Source organism: Macrobrachium nipponense, chromosome 16 (assembly GCF_015104395.2).
Source record: "Macrobrachium nipponense isolate FS-2020 chromosome 16, ASM1510439v2, whole genome shotgun sequence".
NCBI classification, from domain to species: domain Eukaryota; kingdom Metazoa; phylum Arthropoda; class Malacostraca; order Decapoda; family Palaemonidae; genus Macrobrachium; species Macrobrachium nipponense.
The window spans coordinates 215366-241808 of NC_087209.1; the positions used below are offsets into that span (position 1 = coordinate 215366).

A 26443-nucleotide genomic window follows, 5' to 3' on the forward strand; every position below is an offset into this window, starting at 1 on the left:
GATGAGAGAAACAAGTGACGTATACCTTTATTTTATTATATTACACCACTCCAGGTAAATTCTCTAGGATATTATGTATATTCCATCTAAAAAATGACGTAGTGTGATCTATTAATACTTCATGCAAGAATACATCTTTACGAAAATAATTTTCTATGTAGATATATATATTTCTTGATATAGTTTATATTTTACAATAATATATATATATAAACAGTTCTGGATAGTTTATCTATATATGACCTTTTAGTACTAAAGAGAGTCTTCAACCGGTTGCTACTTAATTCTCTTCAGGAGAGGAAGCTGAGTTGCCATATATTACCACACAAAATAAAAAAAAGGCTAAAAAGAATCAACGTTACGCGACATTTACAGGAAAAGATTACAAAGAGGAGGTACAGAAGTAGAAAATTAACATGACAAGTATATCAGCGTAAATAAACATTGAACAGAATTATCATTACGAACCAGAAATAAAAAAAATAACTTCCCACTTTCGTCAGGGTAAATGCGTGTCATCGCATAAAGGCATGTCACTCACAGTTCCCGACAAAATCATGTATTAATTAAGCAAGGCAAATCTGCGTCATAACTAAGTCTTGACTTGAACCTCATTACAAAGGAACATTACTTGAAAATCTGTCATTACTCAGAGACATTACTAGACTGTCTTTACTAAGAGTCAGTAACTGAAACTCGTGTCTTTACTTAGAATCATTACTTGAAATTGTCATTACTAAATATTATTATTGTGGCATTACTGAAAACATTACTATTTTGCTGCCAAAAAACAGAATAACTGAAAAATAATGATTTTAAAGATGCATTGTAAAGGACAGAACAATAATCTGAAGAAATCTTATAGAAATGTGTTCGCTCTATAGAGGCTTTGATTTTCAAACGTAAATTATGTAATTACACAAGCGAGCAACTCCAGGAAATATTGATGAAAGTTGATGTATTTAATAAAGGCTTCATTATGCTCAATATTATGCTAAAATAAAAAGTAGCTGACGACTGTTGTTGAATTAGTAACTATCTCTTCATTTTCAAGTCAGACTAAACAGGTTCTCGTTAGGCCTATATTGTTGATACGCTCCTGGGGAACATAGCTCAAACACTAACGTGGTTCTCAACCTTTTTATTATCACGCCCCCTTGCATCTATAAGTAAAATTCCCTCCCAGATTTAAAGGAAAGTAAAAGAGAGAGAGAGAGAGAGAGGTGTTTCTACTCTTTTGGGAATGAATTAGTGAGATACTTGACACTGCTTCCATAGCTACCTAATCTTGAATGCTTGGTTGAATGCCACAGAGTGCTCAGCGTAAGCCCCCTTCAACATTCATCCTGTTTCTGCATTTGTTCTTGAGAGCAACGAACGCGGAAAAGGCAGCTTCCTAAATATACATGGATCCGAACATACTTATATCCGAACGAGTACAACTAGAGTAAACTATAGGAAACTATCGTTATAAGGCGACACCTTTGCATTTGTTCATAAAATTCTGAATATTAGTTCCGCACTCTTGTTAGAAGGAAAACGAATATAGAGAATGTTCAATGTTTCCACAGGACTCGCGTCCCCATAGCCCCTGGAAATTTATGACTCCCCCCACCCTACCACCCACGCCCAGGTTGAGAACCACTGCGCTAAGCCATGCAACATCCTATCCGAATGCCAGAACGAATAAATGAATGAATAAATAAACAAGAGAGCCTACAGTCTATTTTGATATTCGAGAAGAAGAAGCAGTAGCAGCCGCTCAGAGGCGGGATTCCTTGGCGTCGAAAGGAGAGGGCGAGGTTTCCGGGGAGGGGGTGCATTCCCGATGCACGATGGCCGAGCAGTAGATCCTGGAGGATGTCAGGCTGTTGGGGGACGCAGGATTCACGAGGGACGCCGACGAGTAGCGCGGCGTAGGACTCGATGTCTGGAAAGCAGGAGGCCGTGTTTAGGAGGAAGGTGAGAGAGTTGAAAATAAAAATGACAGTTTATTTGCATTCTTTTTCCCGCCTATTTTCTTGTGAATTTGAAAAGTCGTACCCGATCAATAATGGTATTGGTTCGCAAATGCTGATTAGAAGAAACAAGATTGAAACATACTGCCATTTTGTCCACTGATATGATTTTAATTTTTTATTTTATTTTAGATAAAACAATAATTACTTGGGAAATGAATTAACTCTTTCTCGGTCAGTAGCCTACACAGCCTTACAATTTCGTTGAAATAACCAATAAAAGCCTGAGAGAGAGAGAGAGAGAGAGAGAGAGAGAGAGAGAGAGAGAGAGAGAGAGAGAGAGAGAGAGAGAGAGAGAGCTACCCAAGCATATGACTGAATGAATGAAAGGCTCCGATGAGCATTGCAGCTCATGGTATGTACGCAACTTGACACCACACACACACACTCACACAGAAAATAAACAGAACACCAACCTTATCTGGTATAGCCTTCGAAAGTTCGTTGAAGAAGAGTTCGTAGGAATCCCTGTCGCTCGGGTATTCGAAGGTAGGCGCACAGTTTAACCTGTCCTGGTCCTTCCCGGTGCCTCCGTCACCGGTACCGATGCCAAACTGGGGGGAGACAGAGGGGCGGCAGTCATAAGTAGTCCGTTGGAAGGGATTACAGTTTTTATGTAATTATTTACTCGGTTATAAAGATAGAAATCGTCCGATATCATGATTTCCTTGAGATACCAGGGAGTAAATACAAAACTTGACTCCGTTCTAATTCTAATTAGATCAAGCAGACAGAAAAAATATTTTGAAAATGACCTGATTAAAGGTACTTCTTTTGTTTTACCTGGTACATGATGTCGTCCACGGATGCTGCGTTAACAGCAAAAGTGGAACCGACGTCTCCACCGGGGACGTTATTTCCGTAGCTTGGGTCTACCAGACCTCGAGGGGACAGTCTCGAACCACTGCTACACGGTCTATCCGTGTGATTAACCAAAGAGTTTCCAGCACTCTTGAGTGGTCTCTGGTGAGGATTCCTCGGTTGCATTTGTTCACTGGACGAAGGCCTCGACTGGAGCGAAGCGTTATTATTATTTTGATTTGGTTGGGTGTGGTTGGCGTTAACCACTTCGTTCGAATCTTGCGCACTGGCGGGAACGTCACTGGGAGGTTCCCCTCTGTAGGTGTTCCTGCCAGAGCTCCCAGGAGTGGGCGTCTTGCTTCCCGCGGAATTCGCGCTGTTTCGACTCCTGCTTGTTCCAGCAGATCGGGAGGACCTGCTTCCTTTACTGCTGGCGGTGCTCCGACCGGAGGGATTTCTCTCGTTAACCCTAGACCCAGTGAAAGAATCCGCGCTCTTGTTTCCAGTGACCTTCGCTTTCTTCCAGGTCGTCTGCTGCGTAGGATCATCCTGCCTGCCTGCGTCATCTGGAACCGAAGGGTTGACGTCATTCTGAGTGAGTGAACCAGAGGTTGGGGTCCTTGATGCAGGTCGCTTCCCTGGAAACTGACTCTTTCCAGCGCCGTCGCTCAGCAGGTCTTTGGTCTCCCCGGAGGAGGGACGATTGGCGGCCTCGCCAAGGCTTACGTATCTCGAGTGCGAGATTTCGAGTTCACTCGTGGGAGACTCAGACGAGTGAAAGTCTGGGGATTTTAGTAATGGTTCTAGACTTCCTTCGGGAACCATGACGTTTTGTTGCCGAGTGAGTGACGTTGTGGAGTATCTTGAGTGGCTGGAATTAGACCTAGTCGGGCTGCCGGCCATAGACCTCACGTCAGAACAGATCTGGCTTTTGGGTAGCGGACTCTCGTGAATGTCGTAACCCTGGGTGAAATTGTAAGCCTCCTGTTGTGGTCTGCAGGGGAACAACAGTTGATAAAGTGAGTCACTGAATTAAACGTATAAATAATGGAAGAATGAACAGAGATGAAGCTGTATTATCAATGCCATTAGTACTAAGCTTTCTTGAACATTATGCGTAATCTATTAGTCCCATATGACCAAGCAAAAACAATTTTTAAATGTCTGATGACCTTTGCTGAACATGCTATAACCTACTTGTTCATCTCGAAGCTGGCCAGGACGCTCTGCTGCTGATAGAAGAGCTCCGAATTCGGCGTGGACACTACCGAAGGAGGGGGCGTATGCGAAAAGACGGAGTGCGGAGAGCCAGACCTCGAACGGAGGTGGAGAGCAATGGACCGGTGACTGGCGGGACTCCCCAGAGGGCGGTCATCGGGGTCCTCACTCATTTCGGACGTTTCGACCACCAGAAACTGTTGGAAAAGATGAAAACCTTGTTCTTATAGCGGGTCCAGACTAAACACGTTAAAGTAAAGGTTTTTAATCCATACTAAACATGTTAGAGAGAGCAAAGCTATCATATTAGTCCTAAAGCTTTCACATTAGTCCTAACATAAAAAAGAAAAGCTTTCTTTTTTATATTAGGCCTAGACTAAACAAGTAAAAGGAAGTGCAGCTTACTTTTTTTTATACATTAGGTCTCTAGACTAAACAAATTACAGAAAGAAATTCTTTCCTTTTTTTATCTGATCTAGACTAAACAAGTTAGAGAAAGTCAAGCTTTCTTTTCGACATTAAGTCTAGACTAAACAAGATAAAAGATAAGGGTTTTTTCTTTCCGTTAGGTCTACACTTTACACTAAACAAGGACATAAGAATGGCTGACTAATTGGCACTAAAAGTTCACTTTCGTGAGGCCTTGTGGTTTAAACCTTTCAGCCTGTTTTAGGTGTTATAATTTTAACATACCTCTTGTTTTATGATTTTGGTTTAAAGGTTTATGGAAAATACGCCGGAGTTTTCTCTACAGCATACAAAACTATATGAGCCGCGGCCCAAGAAACTTTCAGCCAAACTTTAACCTTAAATAAAATAAAAAAAACTGCTGAGGTTAGAGGGCTGCAATTTGGTATGTTTGATGATTTGAGGGTGGATGATCAACATACCAGTTTGCAGCCCTCTAGCCTCAGTAGTCTTTAAGATCTGAGGGCGGACAGACAAAAAGCTATCTCAATAGTTTGCTTCTTTTTACAGAAAACTAAAAAGGGGTAGGAAATTTCTGAGAGATAGTTATCTACTATAAAACGACATAAATTAACCTCGATGTCATTATAAAAATAGCAAGCACGATTGATTTGAATTCTACATTTGACTCCTGTAAATACGTTAAGTTGATATCAAATGAAATGAGGAATTCGCTAAACTTTTACGTAAATTATTAAAATTATAATGAACTTGCTATCATTTAGTTGGTCTTGATTTATCAGTATTTAGTTTCAGGTTAATGGGCGTGGCAGAGTTGCAGGCGTGGCACCCTACATAAACATTTTTTGTATTTATTTCAATCCCTATAAACCCACCCAGCAAAACATAAAATTACAGCATATGTTCTATAAAAAAAACCAACAACAAATTAGCATAGGTTCTATAAACAAAAACCAACAATAAATTACTATAGGTTCTATAGATAAAAACCGACAATAAATTAGTATAGGTTCTATAAATACAAACTGATATGAAATTACTATAGGTTCTATAAATAAAAACACAAGAAATTACTATAGGTTCTATAAATAAAAATTGACAATAAATTACTATAGGTTCTACAAATAAAAACCGACAATAAATTAGTATAGGTTCTATAAATAAAAATTAACAATAAATTAGTATAGGTTCTATAAATAAAAACCGACAATAAATTACTATAGGTTCTATAAATAAAAACCGACAATAAATTACTATAGGTTCAATAAATAAAATCCAACAAGAAATTAGTATAGGTTTTATAAATAAAAACTGACAATAAATTACTATAGGTTCTATAAATAAAAACAGACAATAAATTACTATAGGTTCTATAAATACAAACTGATAAGAAATTAGTATAGGTTCTATAAATAAAAACCGACAATAAATTACTATAGGTTTTATAAATTAAATCCGACAACAAATTAGTATAAGTTCTATAAATAAAAACCGACAAGAAATTAGTATAGTATAGGTTCTTTAAATAAAAACTAACAATAAATTAGTATAGGTTCTATAAATAAAAACTGACAAGAAATTAGTACAAGAAATTAGATAGTTTCTATAAATACAAACCGATAAGAAAAGACTATAGGTTCTATAAATAAAAACCGACAATAAATTAGTATAGGTTCTATAAATAAAACCCACAACAAATTAGTATAGGTTCTATAAATAAAAACCGACAACAAATGACCCTAGGTTCTATAAATAGTATGTTCTATAAATAAAAACCGATAACAAATTAATTTACGTTCTATAAATAAAAACCGACAACAAATTATATAAGTTCTGTAAGCAGTATATTCTAGAAATAAAAACCGAGAACAAATTACTTTACGTTCTAGAAATAAAAACTGACAACAAATTAGCATAATTAAAAACCGATAACAAACCAGCAGAGCTTTATATGGAGACGAATGACCGGAAACCTTAGCGAATGAAATCTACACATTGCTCATCGCGAGGGATACTTCAGGAGGAGCATTGAGAACCCTCTCAAATCTGATCTAATTATGGTATAATACTTTGATAAACTCAACCAGAGGCCGTTCTGCACTTCCCACGAGGCACCAGAAGCCCTTCTTACCTCTTCCTCGTCCTCCTCGGGGAGGGATTCAGACAAGCTCGTCTTGGCTATCATTGTTCGACTGCTACTACTTGGCGGCACCTCCAGGGAAGACCTGTCAAATTGCAGAAAACGGAAAGAAAATAATCAGAAAACGGAAGAGAAATTGATTAATTATTAACGCAAGTCGTCACTGCGCGTGCTTGTGAATATAATTATTGTTAAAAATGGCAGGCAGGTGAATCTTAGGATATTTATAGGTACTTGAATCTCTCTCTCTCTCTCTCTGCAGAGATCTCACAGGTGGAGACAAACCTGCATTGTAGTGAGAGAGAGAGAGAAACAACTCACCTCCTACTGCTCCTCGTAGGAACCTCCAAAGACACAGAGGACTGGTGAAACCTGGGCGAGGGCGTCCAGGACCACATGCCCCCGGGAGACAAGGATATCGACGAAGGGATGTCCATCGTCGATCGCGAGATGGTGCGAGACGAACGACGGATGAGGCTGGCCGTGTAGGAGTCTGGTCGAACCACCTGTTTTGAGAAAAAAAAAAATAAATAAATAAAACAAGGCCACAGATAATAGATCTATCTTTCGGTGGTCTCGGTATAATGCTGTATAAGCCGCAGTCCATGAAGATTTAACCACCCCACGGTGGTGGCATGTCCTATATTGTTGCAATTATGGCTAAAATTTTAACCACCCCACGGTGGCGGGCTGTCCTATATCGTTGTCAGACGCACGATTATGGATAACTTTAACCTTAAATAAAATAAAAACTACTGAGGCAAGAGGGCTGCAATTTGGTATGTTTGATGATTGGAGGGTGGATGATCAACGTAGCAATTTGCAGCCCTGTAGCCTCAGTATAGTCTGAGGGTGGAAAGAAAAAGTGCCGGCGGACAGTCAAAACCGATGAAAAGAAACAAGGTCAAACAAGGTTAACTTCAACCTTAAATAAAACAAAACCTACTGAGGCTAGAGGGCTGCAATTTGGTAGGTTTGATGATTGGAGGGTGGCTAATCAACATAACAATTTGCAGCCCTGTAGTCTCAGTATAGTCTGAGGGCGGACAGAAAAAGTGCCGACGGACAATCAAAGTCATCTCAATAGTTTTCTTTCGCAGAAAACTTTACGTAAATGCAGAATATAAAGATGACATGCGATTTATCTAAAATAGGGGAATGTTCTCCTAGGCCATAGTCAGTTCCAAACAATATTTGTTCTTTCACGTCATTATCAAAAAACCTTACAAACATCAGGCTCTTGATAAGTGATTTACAAAAAATCTAATCTTACTAGCGGTTTGTAAACAAGAATCTTGCCAAATTATTTACAGATAATAGAGTCTTGAGAGTGATTTACAAACAATAAAATATTGATTGTGAGATAACAGAGTCTTAAGATTACAAACAATGAAATATTGTGAGTGATTTACTACCAATAGAATCCTCCTACTGATTTACAAACTCCAGATGTTTGTATAAAAAAAGCATTAGTGTAAAAAGAGAAACACCAAACTGAGGGACAATACATTAACAAGTGTTGATAAATCACTTGAACTGATAAACATTAAGCCACAACGAACGCTACCTCCTTTGAGGCCTATCAGGTTGTTGTAAGCTTCAACCAGCTATAGTAGATTCACATCAACTGTGCATTTGATGTCTAGGCCAGTCCCTTACGATGCTCCTGATTGGCTGTTGATAAGCCAATCACAGGGCTGGAAACTCTCAGTCTCTCGAGAGAGTTCACAGAGGTAGGATGTATGTTCCACCTCTCCTTTCAAAAGTATCCCTCAGGAAGGCTCGGAACACAGATGCTGCCTATGTGAACTCTCTCGAGAGACTGAGAGTCTCCAGCCCTATGATTGGCTTATCAACAGCCAATCAGGAGCATCGTAAGGGACTGGCCTACACATCAATTGCACAAGTTGATGTGAATCTACTATAGCTGGTTGAAGCTTACAACAACCTGATAGGCCTCAAGGAGGTAGCGTTCGTTGTGGCTTAATGTTTATCAGTTCAAGTGATTTATCAGGAGCGTCGTAAGGGACTGGCCTAGACATCAAATGCACGGTTGATGTGAATCTACTATAGCCTGAAGGATTATGGTGTTCTGGCGACCTACTGGTCAACAGAGCCTTTTATGTCGTAACGGTAGGTAGGGCTACCAGGTCACAATAATAAACCCTTCAGACCCTAAGTCTAAAAATCTCAAGGAAGGCAAGGACTTCTAAGGCAAGGACTTCTCACCTGCAACACCGTGTGCAGGAGTTTGGGCGTCCCCTCCCTCGACTTGATGATGATGTTCTCGTCTTCCTTGGCCTCCTTCTTCTCACGAGCTTCGTTCTGCCTGATCAGCTTCCTTTTGGAGAAGAAGAAGAAGAAATGTGAGTGATGCGAGATGTCACGCCAGCTCTGCCGATTTCGATTAATCATCAAGCAGCTGGCTGAAATCAACGTGACTTACCAAGCGAAGTTAAGCCTTCTGGAGGTACCATGCTACGATAGAAGTCTACACACTTATATCTACAATGAATACATAGTATATAACAGGGGTTATCCATACCTCTTGTGGGTATAACCACATGCTGGGGTATGGGACTTGATCTCTGGATATTTGTATATAGTTGATTTTAATTTGTCAATCTATACATAGGTACATTTTGTATATAAATATCTATATAACACTATAAATGCTTTTGATTTTCTTGTATGTTCTATGGATTAAACTAAGTATATTATGTTATACTGTCAACAAATAGGACGTAAGTGGACTCAAGCAAAGGGAGTATGGAACCCTACTGGGCAATTCATTGGAGGTCTGGAGTCATCAAAAGGTTAAGAACCCCTGATATTATATTATAATAATGGACTAAAATAGGTTATATGAATTACATCGTACTTCTAATCAGCCTTGTCCAAAGTACAGTGGCTGACTACACATACAGTGAATATATCTGGGATACCTGTGGTACTACCAGGGTATCAGGACAAAGACCTTACCTAACTGGATAAGTCTAGAACAGGTTAAATGGCATATTTGTATACCTAGAAAGTTACCGAAAACTTGAGGAATACTAACTTCGCCTTCTTCTTCAGTATTTCCTGAGCCTCTGGGTAATCCTTGATGGTAGCCTGAAGGTCAGACTTGCTCAGTACAAACAAGTTGCTGAAACCGCGTGACCTGTTTGAACGAAAGGAATAATTAGCTGAGAAAGTGGAGGATAAGTGGCCTGTGTGCACATGTGTACTACATATTTAAGCAAAGAGAGAGAAAGAGATAGAGATATTTCACTTACTTGACATTGGCTGTTCTCCGGTTGCCTCCCGCCAAAGCCAGGAGCGAGATCTCGCCAAAGACGCTTCCCTCTCCCAGAGTTGCCAACACGACGTCTCCCTTCTCCCCTCCCATGACCATGACCTGACCTGTCTGCACGATGTACATCTCCTTGCCCACTTCACCCTGTTGAGTACAGTATAGGAATTTCAACCGAGGACGCGAAACATAAGCAGGATATATTCAAAATGTACAACTGACCGATTTCTCCTTCAAGGATAATGCTTATTGATTGGCAACACTGTATCACTAAGCTTACAACAGCTGTCCTGGCTTTTGTCATTGACTTTTTGCCTGTTCCTTTTGGCTCCCCTTCCTACATAAGCTATCCTGCTTCCCTAATATTGCCTTCAAGTTGCTATAAGGACAAATCTTTTGGATCCAACCTTCGTTGAGCCTAGGAGAGTGACCTGCTGATCATGTTAAATGAAAGAATGATGTAATTTACAACCTTTTACTCTGTTCAGAGTGAGCATCTACTAGTGCTTTGATATCGCTTGTTTTTTTTAAATAATTTTAATGGAATTTAATGTTAACAGTGTTGATTTAATCAAGAGAATAGCTTAGGATATGACATAAGTAAAAGTTAAACTATTGCTCAACGAAAAACACCTCAAAAGTACTCTACTTCTACAGTCCAGTAGGGCTACTCCTACACCTCTGTAGTACTGCTTCTACAGTCCAGTTGGGCTACTTCTGCACCTCTGTAGAACTGCTTCTAAGTTACTTACCTTTTTACAAACGAAGTCTCCAGGCAGATACAGAACAGGGTATAGCTTCAGGACCAAATCTCTGAGCAGGGCTTTATCACAATCCTGGAACAGCTGCACCTTCGACAGAGTCTGGATGTGGACGTTGATGGCTATGTCGGTCCTCATCTTCTTCGGCAGGGATTGCAGGCATTTCATTTCGTCTGCATTAAAAGATTATGAACAAATTATAAAGGTAAAGGTCCACTTGTATATTATAAATGGCTAAGCAGGTCTTCATTTATGACTATATAAACTAAAAACTTCGCAAAAAACATAAATGAACAACGAAAAAGGAAATTAAACGTGAGACTAGGTTATCTAGACCTAGTACCTAACGCGACTCGAGACATTTCATGTCGTCTGGATAAAATGAAGTTTATGAACAAATTATCAAGGTAAAGCCCTACTTCAGAGTCATAATAACAAAACAGGTCTTTATTTATGACCGTGAAACTAATCATATTTCACGGAAAAGAATTAATCAACGAGAAAAAAGAAACTAAACATAAGAACAGGACACCTGGACTTACCTAGCGTCTTCTGCATCTGCCACGTATAAGTAAACCACTGGCGAACTCTCTCTTGCAGCAATGGCGGGACGTTTAGCCGACTAACATAGGCCTGGGTCTGATCCATCACGTACCGGAACTCATTCTGATTGCGGGTGGCGGTTGCCAAGATGTCCCGAATCTGCGTTGCAAGAGGAAAGGTCAGTTTAATACGAAGCAATGGTCAGTTAAACGCGCGGCACGGCCTAGGCCTAGCGGACTGATAGCAAACCAGCGAGAGGACTCGGAGTTGACACACCTCCATCAGTCCCAATAACAGAGTTACCTTCAATATCCAGTATTTGTTTAATATCAATTCAACCTGCAGCTCTTTCATTCCTTTTATTGTACTTATATGCTCAAATTCTCTTTCTTCCATCTTACTTTCCAGCCTCTCCTAGCACCTGTTTCATAGTGCAACTGCTTTTCCTTCTGGTACACCTTGCAGCATATTTACTGTCAATTTGAGTTTCAGCGCTTGGTTTTTGGCCTAACATTCTATACATATATCCCCCAATAACAATCAAAACCAGCGACAGACCTGACCGATGAGCAAGGCGAACACGAACACGCCCATGAGCCAAGACCAGGTCATGTAGACGTACTCCGCCTCGTTCTCCGGCTTCGGGTTCTTGCCGATGCTGGTTGCAGTCTTGGTGGCGAAGTAGAAGCATCGGATGTACCTGCGGATTGAGTGATTGATTTTAGGACGTTATCTGGCGACGCAGCTACCTTCTTTAGGTAAAACAAGGACATTAGGTATAATAATGCTCAGTATTTTCACATTTTAAACGCCCGGTTAGGCCTAATTCGGTATTTTTATCTTGAAAAAATCGGATAGGCCTAATTCTTTCTAGTTTAAGACAAATAAAACACAGAGGTTTGATGGTAATATGATACAGGGTTTTCAATCTGGTTTGAGACAGGTATATCTGTCCAGTATCCATTAAAATAGAAGAGAGAGAGAGAGAGAGAGAGAGAGAGAGAGAGAGAGAGAGAGAGAGAGAGAGAGAGAACAACCAGCTCTGGATTTTCAGTGCAAAATGAGTAGGAGAGAGAAAGAGAGAGAGATATCGCCCCATCTTTGTAATCGCAGATAACATCGTCCAGTCTTACGTAAGATAATCTGTCATATTACACAGATACGAAACAGGAATGGCTTTTAGGCCTGGTTATAAATAAGGAAACCCAGTGAGTAGTACTATCAGCATTTCTCATTATGATTCTTGCATTTGTGAACTCGCTGTCTTTACCAACACTCAAGCTATCTCGAGCATTACTGTTCACTTGGTTTAAATTGAGAGTCTCTTGACCGATAGATTGGTAACAACTCTATTAGATAGATAACAGTGAATGCTTCTATTATAGGTAACATTGAATGCCAATGAATGCTTCTATTAGATTGGTAACAATGAATGCTCCAATTAGATAGGTAACAATGAATGTGTAAGGACAACGCTTATTCATAATTTTCTCTGTACATAATTCATCATTCGCGTTGTTCTCACTTCCCCCTGAGAAAGCATTCAGCGGGCTTTCCGTCAGTGTATAAAGCTTATATAACCACATATTGTGTACTTGTATATTTTGTACTTTATGTCTCTCAAGAAACACAAATCGGGTCTCGCCGACCCACTTTTACTCTCTCGCGGGTCGGTGACCACATTTCCAGTCCGCATGCTGTATATTTATATTTTTTCCCTTGACTGTAATAAAAATCAGTACACTTCTACCTGCCTCTTTGTCAACCTCTTACAACTGGTGACCTCCCGGTTTGGACGGTGACCCAAGCGGTTTTGGCTCAGCCATTAAGGGACTCACTACCGCCGCTCACCTTCAGAGATCTTTAACGGACTCATACGGCGCCTCAGTATAGATCTCTGAAAGCTCCTACCGTGGAAAAAACCAACGCCTCTAACGGACTAAATACGGCATACCTGCCCAAGGTGTGTTCAGGCGTTTCCTCAAACGGTTTGGCCCGCCATTCACGACTCTGTCGACCGTTTTTGTGAGAGAGGACAATGGGCGCAAACAGTACCTCGCGGGAAACCTCGCGGGAAACCCGGGCCTCCCCCGCCCCAGCGACGGACTCTGACACAGCGGCCGCTCAAGCTGTCAAATTGCCCCCCTTCACAACGGCTGACCCGTTTTCCTGGTTCTTCCGAGCCGAAGGGCAATTCCGGATCGCGGGGCTCACAAACAAAGTGCTGCAGGCTGACCTCGTCGCAGCGGCTCTCCGACAGAGGTGCTCGGCCGAGATCTAACTGGCTGACCGGTCGAGCACGAATCGGACTTGTCACGCTCGACGAGAATTACAAAGAAAGGCTGCTTGACAGGCCTATTCCCGTGCCTATTCGCTGAAAGGGCCGCCCGCGCGACTTAGTCCGCGAACCCCATGCGCGGCGCCGACACCCAAGATGCCTGGGACACTGTGATGGGATGGGCGTCCGTCTGCCCGAAATAGGCCCCCCCCGACGGAAAAAAGGTAGAGATCAGCCTGAGCCGCGAAATATTCCTGCGGCAACTCGAGCCGGACGTCCGAAAGCAGCTGACCGACGCGTACACCCTAGAGGACGACGAACTACTAGAAAAGGCAAAGAAGCTGACGTTGTCAAACAATGCCGCGAAGCTCGCCGCCCCCCCCCGATCCTCCGTGTGCCTGGCCGCAGAGAAGGAAGAAGACGACGACGACCCAACGCAAGAGATTGGCGCCGTATCCCAAGGGAAGTCCTCCCACACGCAGCGAGGTGAAAACTCCTGGTGCCGCTTCCACCGGAGGTTCGGGAGATTCGCCAGGAGGTGCGAAAGCCCTGCACCTTCCAACAGTCAAAAAACGACGACGGCAAACAAAACCAAGGCCGCCCGTGGCAACGGCCGCGTCGGAACCACACACCGTAGGGTTCTACGTCCGCGACGCGATCTCCGGCCGGAGGATGTTGGTAGATACGGGGGCAATGCACTCGATATTCCCGCCGTCAGGAAAAGACCGTAGCCGCGAGCCCGACAAAACAACCTCCCTCGTCGCCGCAAACGGGACCCCCATCCGTTCCTACGGCACGAAGCCCCTCGAGATATCCATCTTGGGGCGAAACTACGTCTGGGAATTCACAATCGCGGACGTCAGGATCCCGCTACTGGGGGCAGATTTCCTGGCGCAGAACGGCCTCCTGGTGGACGTGGGCCGCAAACGCCTCCTCGACACGGGGACATGCCTTTCCCTTCCACTAGCAGCAGGCCCGGGCGCCCGCCCTACAATTTGTACCATCGCCCCCCACAAGGATACGGCAACCTCCTGCAGGAGTTCCCCGAAGTCTTCAAGCCGGAACTTCGTCAGGCGGCAGGGACGCCGCCCAAGCACGGGATATTCCACCACATAGCCACCACAGGCCCCCCGACACACGCGAAGTTCCGACGACTCCCTCCAGGCCGCCTCCAGGAGGCGAAGCAGGCGTTCTCGGAGATGGAACGGATGGGCATCTGCAAGAAAGCATCGAGCCCTTGGGCGTCGCCCCATGCACATGGTACAGAAACCTGACGGCACCTGGAGGCCCTGCGGAGACTACAGAAGACTCAACCTCGTTACAATCCCCGACCAATACCCCTTGCCAAACATGCAGGATTTGACAGGGGCCCTTCATGGGGCGAAGGTCTTCACAAAAATGGACCTCTTAAAATCCTATTTCCAGGTTCCAGTGCACCCGAGGATGTCCCCAAGACTGCCATCATCACGCCTTTTGGCTCCTTCGTGTTCCATTACTCAACCTTCGGCCTGAGGAATGCAGGGGCCACCTTCCAGCGCCTGATGGACAGCATCCTGGGGGACCTGCCCTTCTGCGTCTGCTACGTCGACGATATCTTGATTTTTTCCAGGTCCTTGGAGGAGCACCTACATCACGTCCGAGCGGTCCTGTGAAGCGCCTGCAGGAAAACGGGCTGGTCGTCCGTTTCGACAAATGCACCTTCGGCGCCGAGAAGGTGGACTTCCTCGGCTGGACACGAGATCTCCGCGACGGGCGTGCGCCCCATGGCCTCGAAGGTAGGCGTGGTGCAGAAGTTCCCAAACCAACCACGGTCAAGTCCCTGCAGGAGTTCATCGGAATGGTCAATTACTACCGCCGATTCATCCCCCTCGCCGCCCGCACCATGTCCTCCCTCTAACACAGGTCCTGAAAGGGAAACCAAAGGCCCTAACGTGGGAGGCCGAACAAGAGAAGGCTTTCAACGAGACGAAGAGGGCCCTCGCCAGAGCGGCGACATTATGCCACCAAGACACCCTGCTGCACCTTTACGCCTCACCACCGACGCCAGCAACGTCGCCTGCGGGGCTGTCCTCGAGCAGGTGGTCCAGAGCCCCAGCCCACTCGCCTTCTACAGCAAAAAACTATCAGCCGCCGAGACGAGGTACAGCACGTTCGACCGCGAACTCCTGGCAGTGTACCAAGCAGTGCGACATTTCCGCTACCTCCTCGAGGGCTCCCCTTTACGATCAGGACGGACCACCTCCCTTTGGTACACGCCTTCACCAAGGCGGGCGACGCTTGGTCAGCGAGACAACAGAGGCACCTAGCAGCCATCGCAGAGTTCGGTTTGCACCATCCAGTACGTGCCTGGCGAGAAGAACCCCGTGGCAGACGCCCTATCGAGGATAGAAATCAACGCCGTGCGTCTCGGGGTCGACTACGAAGACCTCGCCCGGGAACAGGCTGCCGACCCGGAGACTGCCGCATACCGCACTGCTATCACCGCCCTCAAGTGGGAAGACGTGCCTTTCGGACCCGCAGGCATGACGCTCCTCTGCAACATCAGCACGGGCCGCCCGCGCCCGCTGATCCCAGCCTCCCGAAGAAAGCCGTGTTCGACGTCATACACGGACTCTCGCACCCCTCGGGCCGGACGACGGTGCGCCTCCTGACGGAGAAGTTCGTCTGGCATGGAATTCGGAAGGACTCCCTCGAGTGGGCCAGGACCTGCGTGCCTTGCCAAACTAGCAAAATCAGTCGGCACACGGAATCAGGCGTGGGGAAATTTCCGCAGCCGAAACGAAGATTCGGCCACATCCACATAGACGTCGTTGGCCCCCTGCCCCCGTCGGAAGGCGCCAGGTACCTCCTGACGGTAATCGATCGCTCCACCAGATGGCCCGAGGCAACGCCGATGTCGGAGGTTCAACCTCTTACAAATGCTTCTGTTAGAATGGTAACAATGAATGCTTCTATTAGATTGGTAACAACGAATGCTTCTATTTGTATTAGCATAAAACCACTATAAACTATAACAAGATATCTGGGAAGACAAGTTACCGAAAGACTATCACACCTATTCAAGTTAAAATTATAATATTTGTAAACCAAGTAAAACAAATCTCTGGGTTTTGCGACAGGGTGCAATTGTTCGCCTTTTCACTTTCAAAGTGAAAAGGCTACTTTGAGAATAGGAGATACTTGGTATAATAATTATGCAAAGTAAAATTCTGGGTATTCACACACACACACACACACACGCAAACAATTTTTTCTAAAAGATTTTGCCTTTCCCCTTGAGACTCTCTCTCTCTCTCTCTCTCTCTCTCTCTCTCTCTCTCTCTCTCTCTCTCTCAGTCAAACACAATTTACATAAACATATTTTGATATAAATTATGCCTATCTCTCTCTCACTCAAACATATTTTTCTAAAAAATTCCCTTTTGAATCCCTCTCTCTCTCTCTTTCTCTCTCTCTCTCTCTCTCTCTCTCTCTCTCTCTCTCTCTCTCTCTCTCTCTCTCAAGTCTTTACATAACGGAGCAGAAACAAAAATAAAACAAGAAAAAAATAAGAGATAAAGACAAAAAACCACAACAAACCCAAAAGAAACCCAGAGGAACACCAGAGGAAACCCAAAAGCAACCCGAAAGAAACCCAAAAGAAAGGGGGAGGAAACCCAGTGTTCCCCGAGTCCTACTCACGCGTTCCCGATTCCCTGGAAGACCCACTGATTGGAGCCGATGCCCTCCAGCTTGGAGAAGCCGTAGTAGGCGCAGGTGTTGAGGTGGATGAGGTACAGCATGTTCATGACTGTCCGCACCACCCTGACGGCGTGGGGAGACGATAAGACAGTGTCCAGGCGGTTGAAGAACTCCCAAAAGGTGTGGATCTGAAAAAAAGTTTTTATTCAGCAGAAAAAAAACAAGTTTTTATTTAACAGAACTCCCAAAAGGTGTGGATCTGAAAAAAAGTTTTTATTCAGCAGAAAAAAAAAAAAAACAAGTTTCATTTAACAGGAACTCCCAAAACAAAAATGTGGATCTGAAAAAAAAAAAGAAATTTTATATTCAGCAGAAAAAAAAACAAGTTTTTATTTAACAGAACTCCCAAAACGTGTGGATCTGAAAAAAAAGGTGTTTTTATTTAGCAGATAAAAACATGTTTTTATTTAACAGAACTCCCAAAAGGTGTGGGAAAGGAAAAAAAATGTTTTTATTTATCAGAAAAAAACGTTTTTATTTAACACACTTAAAAAGTGTGGATCTGGAAAAAAAAAGTTTTTATTCAGCAGAAAAAAAAAAACAACAAAAAAAAAATGTTTTATTTAACAGAACCCCCAAAAGTGCGGATCTGATAAAAAAAATTGTGTTTTTATTTAATAGAACTCCCAAAAAGTGTGGATCTGGGAAATAAAGGGTTTTTATTTAGCAGAACTCCCCAAAAAATGTGGATCTTGAAAAAAAAGGGTTTTTATTTAGAAGAACTCCCATAAAGTGTGGATCTGGAAAAAAAACACGTATTTCTATTTAGCAGAATTCCCAAAATGTGTGGATCTGGTAAAAACAAAACAAAAATACGTGTTTTTATTAAGCAGAATTCCCAAAAAGTGTGGATCTGGTAAAAACAACACAGAAACACTTGTTTTTATTGAGCAGAACTCCCCAAAGTGTGGATCTGAAAACAAAAACAACAAAAGCACGTGTTTTTAAACAGCAGAAATCCCGAAAGTTTGGATCTGGAAAAAAAACATACAAAAACACGTTGTTTTGAGTCAGCAGACTATCCACTTATCCAGATATTTTAGAATAAAAAAAACTATTTTTTTTATTAGGCAGATGACATGGTTCTTCAGTTGTAGATCTACGAAAAAGCACGAAAAACACGCAGCATTTTTAGTAGACAACACAGTTCCTGAAACTGTAAAAAACAAAAACACACACACACACACAAATATGTTTTTATTTAGCAGACTAGACGGTTCTTCAGAATCTGAAGAAACACAAACACGAAAACATGCTCTTACTTGGCAAACTACATGTTTCTACAGATTTTGTAAATTCTGTCAAATGGTCGATCCCTTTCATATTTGTTTTTAAATCACATGTTATCTGTTTCTATTCATTTACTTATTTACCGTTTCTTCATCAATTTTTCCTTTCCCAGTAACTGATCTGTAATTTCCTTATTTCCTATTACATTCTGTCATTCCTTGCAAATGAACACCATATTGTCTGGAAGCTTGAATTTCAAGTCAGGGGCCTCTCTGGGCTTATTCGACATTTTTTCACCAAGTTTTGCCAAATTCAGGTGTCTTTTTCCTTGCGGCCTCAACTTCTACCAAAAAAGGTCTCGTTTTATTACTTTGTGACTTCTATTTGTTTGTTTAAAGTATTTCTTAATTAAAGAAAGGATTATATTCTCATCAATCTGGATATAAATCTGCTGGGTACATTTTGTGACACATTTTCTTTAGGATTTCCAGATTTTCAGTTAAAAAAACATAATATACATTATCAACAGCCACCATAACCTGATGACTTCTCGATTTCCTCATACTTTTTTTGCATAGGCTTTTCCACTGCAAGCCTTACATTCTATGAGGAAGAAAATGGAAGAAACTCTTCGTACCCTAAAAGGATTCGAACTTTTTGAGTCAATTCTTTCTGTAGAAAACCCTTTTCCAGAAATCGGAGGTAACAACGAAGTGAAGAGGTGAATGGAACCAGTAGAAGAATCACAATTCTCAAGCTTTACTCATCAAAATGTTAATCATCCATTATTTTCTTACCTTCAGAAACCGTGGAAGTCTGAAGACGGAAATGGGGCCGAACTGGATGTAGAGCAGGTCTAGAGGCAGAAGCGAGAGCACGTCAAACTGAAATGAATAATAATGATAATAATACAATCAGTTTAGAATCCCATTAACATAATTACTTCCGGGTTACGGCGGGGGTTCTGTTTCCGGCAGGGCGTTGTAAGTAGAAAATTGCCTAAACCTGAATCATCATAATTATAATTATAATGGAAATAAATTGCAACAGCTCTGTAAGTCCGGGTTACAGCGCCATAAAGCAGGTTAACAGCGCCATGAGGGAAGCACCCTGAGTCCGGGGACTGCTTCTACTTTTATCATCGCAAAGTAGATCATAAAGAACAAAGGGACACACCCCTTGACTCTCACAGGAGCATCCTGAAGGATTTGTCCTTAAAAGAAAACTTAAAATTGGAGCTCTGTGAAGCTTCCTGAAGGGTGTGTCTTTCAAAGATAGCTGAAAACTAGATCTAAGGATTGAGAAGCTGCACAGCTATAGTAGATTTACATCAGCCGTGCATTTGACGTCTAGGCCAGTCCCTTACGACGCTCCTGATTGGCTGATGATAAGCCAATGACAGGGTTGGTCTCAGGAGAGATGGAACATACATCCTGCATCTGTGAACTCTCGAGAGAGACCAAGAGTTTCCAGCCCTGTGATTGGCTTATCAACAGCCAATCAGGAGCGTCGTAAGGGATTGGCCAAGACGTCAAATGCACAGTTGATGTGAATCTACTATAGCTTAGCTAGCTATTTAAGCTGGAAGAGCCAAACGTAACCTAACCTAACAACTTAACTTATCCAAGGACACATCATCACAGGAGTCATCTGAGGGTTACGTCCTTGAAAGAGATCAGGAAACTTGAGCAATGTATAAAGCTACAGAAGTTGGGGAATTAGTTAGAACTAAGCTGAAAGAGCTTATCTATAACCCACCGAATTAACCTAACCAAGTACCTGACTCCTCTAAGGAGACACTCACGAGAAACTTCGACGACTTGATGTAGTGTTTCCTCATCCTCTTGGGAGTGCCGACCCAAAACCCGTTTTCTATGTACTTGATACGAGACTTGAACAAGATGATATCCGTGACGTAGACGAGGTCGCTGACGTAATCGGTTGCCAGCCAGTAGGCCAAGTTGCCCGCGTGTTGGTACTCGCTGAAGACCGTCCGCAGAGGGATAACACACGCGTTGTACACGAACACGATGGACACGACGAAGAGCCACCAGAGGTACAGAGTGCCTGCAGAAGGAGATGGGTTCGTTTTTATCGTTAGTGATTTTGTCTATCTAGATGAAACGTGTTTATTCGTTTACTCACCCAACGTATTTGGATGGAATCAAGTATATACTTAGCCAGTTGTGTCCTCTCTCTCTCTCTCTCTCTCTCTCTCTCTCTCTCTCTCTCTCTCTCTCTCTCTCTCTCCCGAAACAGGAGATCCTTCATTCAACAAAGCGACTTACTCTGGGGCTCCATCCCCGTGGGGAACGTCAGGGACTTCTTAAGCAGCCGGAACTTCTTCATGAGCCAAGCCTTCCTGGAGCTAATTCCAACCAAGTCGTTCGGGGAGGCAGATCTCGATTTGGGCTCGCCCACCATCGAGTCCAGGCGCTGACGGGGTTTGGGCGGGTCCTCTTCTCCTTTTCGGACAAGAAGAAGAAAGGTTAGAGAAGAAGACTTAAAACTGTATCTAAATTAAAAATATCTGTAATTTTACAGGCTCAATTTTGTTGCGAAAAAGGGATAATAGAGATGAATTAAAATAAACAGTTCGGAGTAACATAAAGTCAGGTTAAACTAAATAATGAGTAAAGTAAATAATTAAGGGAATAAAGCTTTGCACCTCCTAAACAATGTAGTGTGCCCGCAACTGTGTTTGTGGAGTGAGTGCTTAAGAACCAGGAACCAACCAACCAACCAACCAGGAGCCTAGAATCGTGGAGGTTCGTAGAAAGAAAGTTAGAAGCTAAAACCGGCATTACCAGATCATCGACAGAAGCACTATTTATGACTCAGCTGTCGACTTTGTTTTTTGAAAAACAATGAAGAAAATAAAAGTTAATTTATAGGTGCTACTTTAGCTTGTTATGTGGTCGACAAATTATTATATTAATTAATAACAGAGCTTCCGCCAAAGCAGCACCAATTTGTATTGGTGGACTACACAGAAGCATTTCTTTGTTTTGTGGGATTTTTTTTCAAAAGAATGTCATATTCTTCGGAAGCTGGTCGAACTTCAAGGCAATGGGCCCTGTGGGGCTGTTTCATACGAATAAGGGCTTTCGGGAATAAGGCAACCGAACAGATTCCCCAAAGCTCTCTCTAGAGATTTATTTTTGAACAATATGTACCCATGCATAACTGTGGATTTGTTTCTCCAATAATAATAATAATAATGATAATAATAATAATAATAATAATAATAATAATAATAATAATGTATCATCTTCCCAGCATGACAAAATACGGAAAATAATTATAATAATAATAAAAAAGTCCCAGTCATGATATGGCCCTTATCAGGTAAATACCTCTCAAGAACAATTTTTTCTCAATTTCTGCCGATGCAGGGGACCCATAGTGCAATCTGATCAACAGATATGATTTTTTTCTTCAGGGCTGTTATCTACGACCCCTGGGCAACATCAGGACACTAGCCTGACCATCCTATTAACCTCTGAAACTCGAAGCAACTGAAAAAAAGCACCCACCTCCGTCTGAGAGCTCCGTCGAGGGCGTGGGCGGCTGGGTAATCTGGGCCTTGACTCTGCTAGCGCGCTGACTGAAGGCTGTGACCAGATGGTGGATCCTCTCGGTGACGTACCGACTGTGCTCTAAGGTCGTGTTGCTGTTGGACCAAAGAAAAGGTAACCTCACATTATCTGAATGTTGGGAGTTGATGGTTGTAGGAGTAATAATCATAATCGTCGGAAGGGTACTACTATAGTAGATTCACATCAACCGTGCATTGGATGTCTATGCCCGTCCCTTACGACGCTCCTGATTGGCTGTTGATAAGCCAATCACAGGGCTGGAAACTCTCAGTCTTTCGAGAGAGTTCACATAGGCAGGATGTAGGTTCCTCCTCTCCTGAGGGATACGTCTGAAAGACATAGATCCCTCAGGAGAGGTGGAATATAGATCCTACCCATGTGAACTCTCGAGAGAGACTGAGAGTTTCCAGCCCTGCGATTGGCTTATCAACAGCCAGTCAGGAGCGTTCGTAAGGGACGGGCACAGACATCAAATGCACGGTTGATGTGAATCTACCATAGGCTGTGATCACAATATGGTCAGATTAACTGACACGGGATAACGCACCAATGGCTGCAACAGAACTACTGACTATTTTACGAGGTTGCAAATACACCGTGAGCAGGTGTGCCTAATGAAGCTTTGTCGAAAAAAAAAAAAATGCTCATTCTCTTTTTTAGCAATTAAAATCTAAGCTATATTTTTACTATTATGCTTTTATTCGGTATCTTATAAGTTTAGCATTGGTGTTCAACACTGCAAAAAATGAAGAAATAAAAAATATAAAAATATAAAAAAAACAGGGCGTGGTCAGGATTTCGTGCTGGGGCCAGAGACTAGAGACAAATTCCTGCTACTTTGTCGAAAGATTTTCATAGCAACATTTGTTATCCATTTTTTTCTTTGTCAATTCCAAGTTCATTGTATCAGGTACATTACGAATTTATGAATTCCCAATTCAGCTAATATTGAGTGACCAAATCCCCACTGGGAGTAATACCATTCCCAACCTATTTGCCCACGCACCTGAGGAAAAACACTCTGCCAGACTCTCCAACGGGATTTATAATAGGTAGTAGTAGCAGTAGTAGTGAGTAGTAGTAGTAGGCATGTAGCAGTAGCTAGTAGATAGTTAGTAGTAGTAGCAGCAGCAGCAGCAGTAGTAGAGTAGTAGTAGTAGTAGTAGTATAGTATGGTATATTCACATCAACCGTGCATTTGATGTCTAGGCCAGTCCCTTACGACGCTCCTGATTGGCTGTTGATAAGCCAATGACAGGGCTGGAAACTCTCAGTATCTCTCGAGAGTTCACTTAGGCAGGATGTATGTGCCATCTCTCCTGAAGTACGTTTGAAAGATGTATCCCTCAGGAGAGGTGGAATATAGATACTATCCGTGTGAACTCTCGAGAGAGACTGAGAGTCCCCAGCCCCGTGATTGGCTTATGAACAGCCAATTAGGAGCGTCGTCAGGGACTGGCCTAGACATCAAATGCACGGTTGATGTGAATCTACTATAGTAGTGGGGGATATGAGTATAGGGATTAGCCTCTGAAACGGCTCCCCCTCTAAAAAAACACAGATTGACTCACCATTCGCTTTTCTCGCTGGCAGACGATGCGCAGTAAGGCCGCCATTTCTTGTGGAGCGACGGAGTGCTGCTGTCAGAGGCTATATTTATGGTAGGAACTGTGTACATGCCAGCGCCGGACCAAGGGCTGCTGCCGCCCCAAAGGGGGCTCTTGTGCTCCTGCAGGTGGTAGGAGGAGGTCGTGCAGTTAAATATCTACCAGAAATCTATTATATCATGAAATATATACAATTTACGTCGCAGGCTAAGCGCTGAGACCTACGATAACGTCATTCAGTGCCGAGGAGAAATTTGAGTTTAATAAAAGGTTTCAAAGACGTAACGGGGGGAAAATTGTTAAGAGAAGGTGGGAAAGTAAGATGGAAGAAAGAATATGAATGGCGGTAAAGTAAAAGGAATGAAAGGGGGTTGCAGCTATGGACCGAAGCATTATTTTTTAATGAAAAAAATCAATGATTTAATCACTTGATTAAATCAGTTTGATTTAATCAAGTGATTAAAACATTGATTTTTTTCATTAAAAATCATGATTTTTTAAATCTTTTTTTTATTTTTTAAAATTTGAAAGCAAACAAATTGAAAAATATGGGTTGGAGGTTAATAAAGACTTAAGCATAACTGTGCTGCATCTATTTATTTTGATAAAAAGAATTGCAAGTACTTCATACTTGAGGCCATAACTGGAAACTTAAAAGATAAATCAATAGTATTTCTGTCATAAAATACATTTTGAGGAAAAAAAGGGTTGAAAAACATCTAACAAATAAAAAAATAAAATAAACAAAAACTAAAATAAATAGCTGATTTTTTTTTATTTAGTAAGTAATGCCGACGATACTACACAGCGAGAGGTGGTGCACTGTCGGCGCTAACCCCCTATCTGGTCTAAAAGACTATAACTCGTACTAGAACTTCCTTTTTTATTCTTACGAAGCAGGTAATTCAGTAGATATTCGCATTTAGCTGTGGAAGAACTTGCGTGCATACCGTGTACAATTATGCTCGATGGAACTATGCGAAAATTCTTGCGAATATTGAAAATAAATAGTTTCATCATCTAGACCAGCAACAACTTGGAAAAGCATAACTAATTGAAGATTTTATACATAACAGCGGTAATTTAATGTTCTTTCAACACCAAATATTATCAAGTTTCTGCTGGGGTCTTTCATGTTTTGCTCTATAACGAAGAATGTTCCAATATATATATATATATATATATATATATATATATATATATATATATATATATATATATAAAACTTAAAAGCTTTTTTTACAGCAATCTAAAAGAATATAACTAAGGTTCTAAAGTATTTTAACACCGAATTTCAAGTTTCGTCTAGCGGGCTCTTTAATATTTAACAGTTATCTCTACAAAGAGGAATATTCCTTGGCATGAAAATTCAAAAAATACTTATATACTGTCCATGGCTATAAACCAAAACTTTTGTATTCTCAAATAAATAAAATCTGTATAAATATAAACCATAAAACAATAATGTCCCGAGGCGTTTTTTTATTTTTATTATTATTATTATTTTTTATTTTTTATTTTTTTTGCATTTCCGGTGGGTCTAAGTCCCAAAACTTCTCTGTTCTCGTATTCTCTTGGTTTATCCGAACCTGTACTAAATATGGACTTTGAGATGCCCATCATCCGCCTCTGGATGAGATAAGAACAGAAAAGCAAAAGGGAGAGAAAAAGAGAGAGAGAGGTTGCAGACAGATTGTGATAAGCCATATTAATCTTTAGTGATCACAAATGTGTGCAGTCGTTCGTAGAAATAAATAAGTAAATAAATAAGAATAAATAAATAGATATTTAAATAAGTAAATAGATAAATAAATGAATGCATAGATAAACAACCAAATGAATAGATACATAAAAATAAGCAAATAAATAGAGATAAAAATAAATAAAAGTTAATATAAAAAATAAAAAAGTGAAAGATAAATAAAAAGATAGAAATAAATGAAAGATAAATAAATAAATAAAAATTAAATAAATAAAACATAATATATAAATTAGAATACAAATATTTTAAAAATGTAAATAAAAACTAAAAAAATAAATAAACAATAAAATCAAATCACATTTATAAGTTTCCGCCCTCCATACCTTAGGATTCGGGTAGGACCCGTGCCTCGAGGGGGTCGAGGTCGCCAGCTCCATGGGCTCCTTGTCGAGCGGCGTAGCAGCAGCAGTAGGCCAGGGGGCGGGAGCAGAGGAACCTGAGGATTCGGAGCCGGTGCCCCTGGAGAGGCAGCAGCGGCAGGAAGAGCGTAAACCACCTCCTCGTCATCGGCGCCCTTGGCGCCCTTGAAGTGACTCACCTTCCGCCTCTCCCGGCTCCATTTGGGGAGCTTGCTCGGCGTGGAGGACGAAGCCACGGCCCGGCACGACTCCCGTATCTCCTCGGCCACCCGCGAGAGCAGTGTCTGCGTCTGTTGCAAGGGCGGCGACTCCTGGGGCTGCTGCTGCTGCTGTTGGCTGGCCGAGGGCGCGGGAAGGGGCGTGACTCGCGTGTGCCGCCGGCGGCCGATGCACGGGCTGGATCGCGGGCGGGGCGAGACGCTGAGGCGGGCTGGTGGAGGACCACCACCCTGAGCGCTCTGCCGGACGGTGCCGTCTAGGCCGACAGGGACGATCTTCCCGCCCGAACCTACGCCTCCGCCTGGGTGAAAGGAGAAATGGATAGAAAGTGACGAGAGAGAGAGAGAGAGAGAGAGAGAGAGAGAGAGAGAGAGTAAAATAGTCAAGCAGTAAAAATTGTTTGTGATGCAAGAGTCCATGACAGAAGGCCAGGTTACTCACAT

The 26443-nt window shown here is 42.3% G+C and overlaps 1 protein-coding gene across 1 annotated transcript; it reads right to left on the reverse strand.

The window, feature by feature from the left end:
• LOC135195489 (cyclic nucleotide-gated cation channel beta-1-like) lies at nucleotides 1–25950 on the reverse strand. The gene is made up of 19 exons (XM_064221701.1): nucleotides 25746–25950; nucleotides 23625–23782; nucleotides 21991–22127; nucleotides 20743–20919; nucleotides 20259–20521; nucleotides 19252–19338; nucleotides 17165–17352; nucleotides 11764–11905; nucleotides 11205–11364; nucleotides 10654–10835; nucleotides 9885–10048; nucleotides 9668–9769; nucleotides 8836–8947; nucleotides 6928–7112; nucleotides 6598–6691; nucleotides 4017–4234; nucleotides 2802–3813; nucleotides 2435–2572; nucleotides 1–1930 (listed from the first exon to the last, which is right to left on the reverse strand). The coding sequence occupies exons 1-19, from the start codon at nucleotides 25797–25799 to the stop codon at nucleotides 1763–1765; spliced, it is 3741 nt and encodes a 1246-aa protein (XP_064077771.1). The 5' UTR covers nucleotides 25800–25950; the 3' UTR covers nucleotides 1–1762.
• Nucleotides 25951–26443: the final 493 nt, after the last annotated feature.

What these genes read in the sequence shown, in the direction of transcription:
- LOC135195489 (XM_064221701.1), bottom strand. Translation starts at nt 25,799, where the DNA reads ATGGAGCTGGCGACCTCGACCCCCTCGAGGCACGGGTCCTACCCGAAT. An exon ending in GACTTCCACGGTTTCTGAAG is followed by an intron (nt 17,353 to 19,251) that starts GTAAGAAAATAA and finishes ACTTTTTTTCAG; the next exon opens with ATCCACACCTTTTGGGAGTT. An exon ending in CGGAGAACAGCCAATGTCAA is followed by an intron (nt 9,770 to 9,884) that starts GTAAGTGAAATA and finishes TCGTTCAAACAG; the next exon opens with GTCACGCGGTTTCAGCAACT.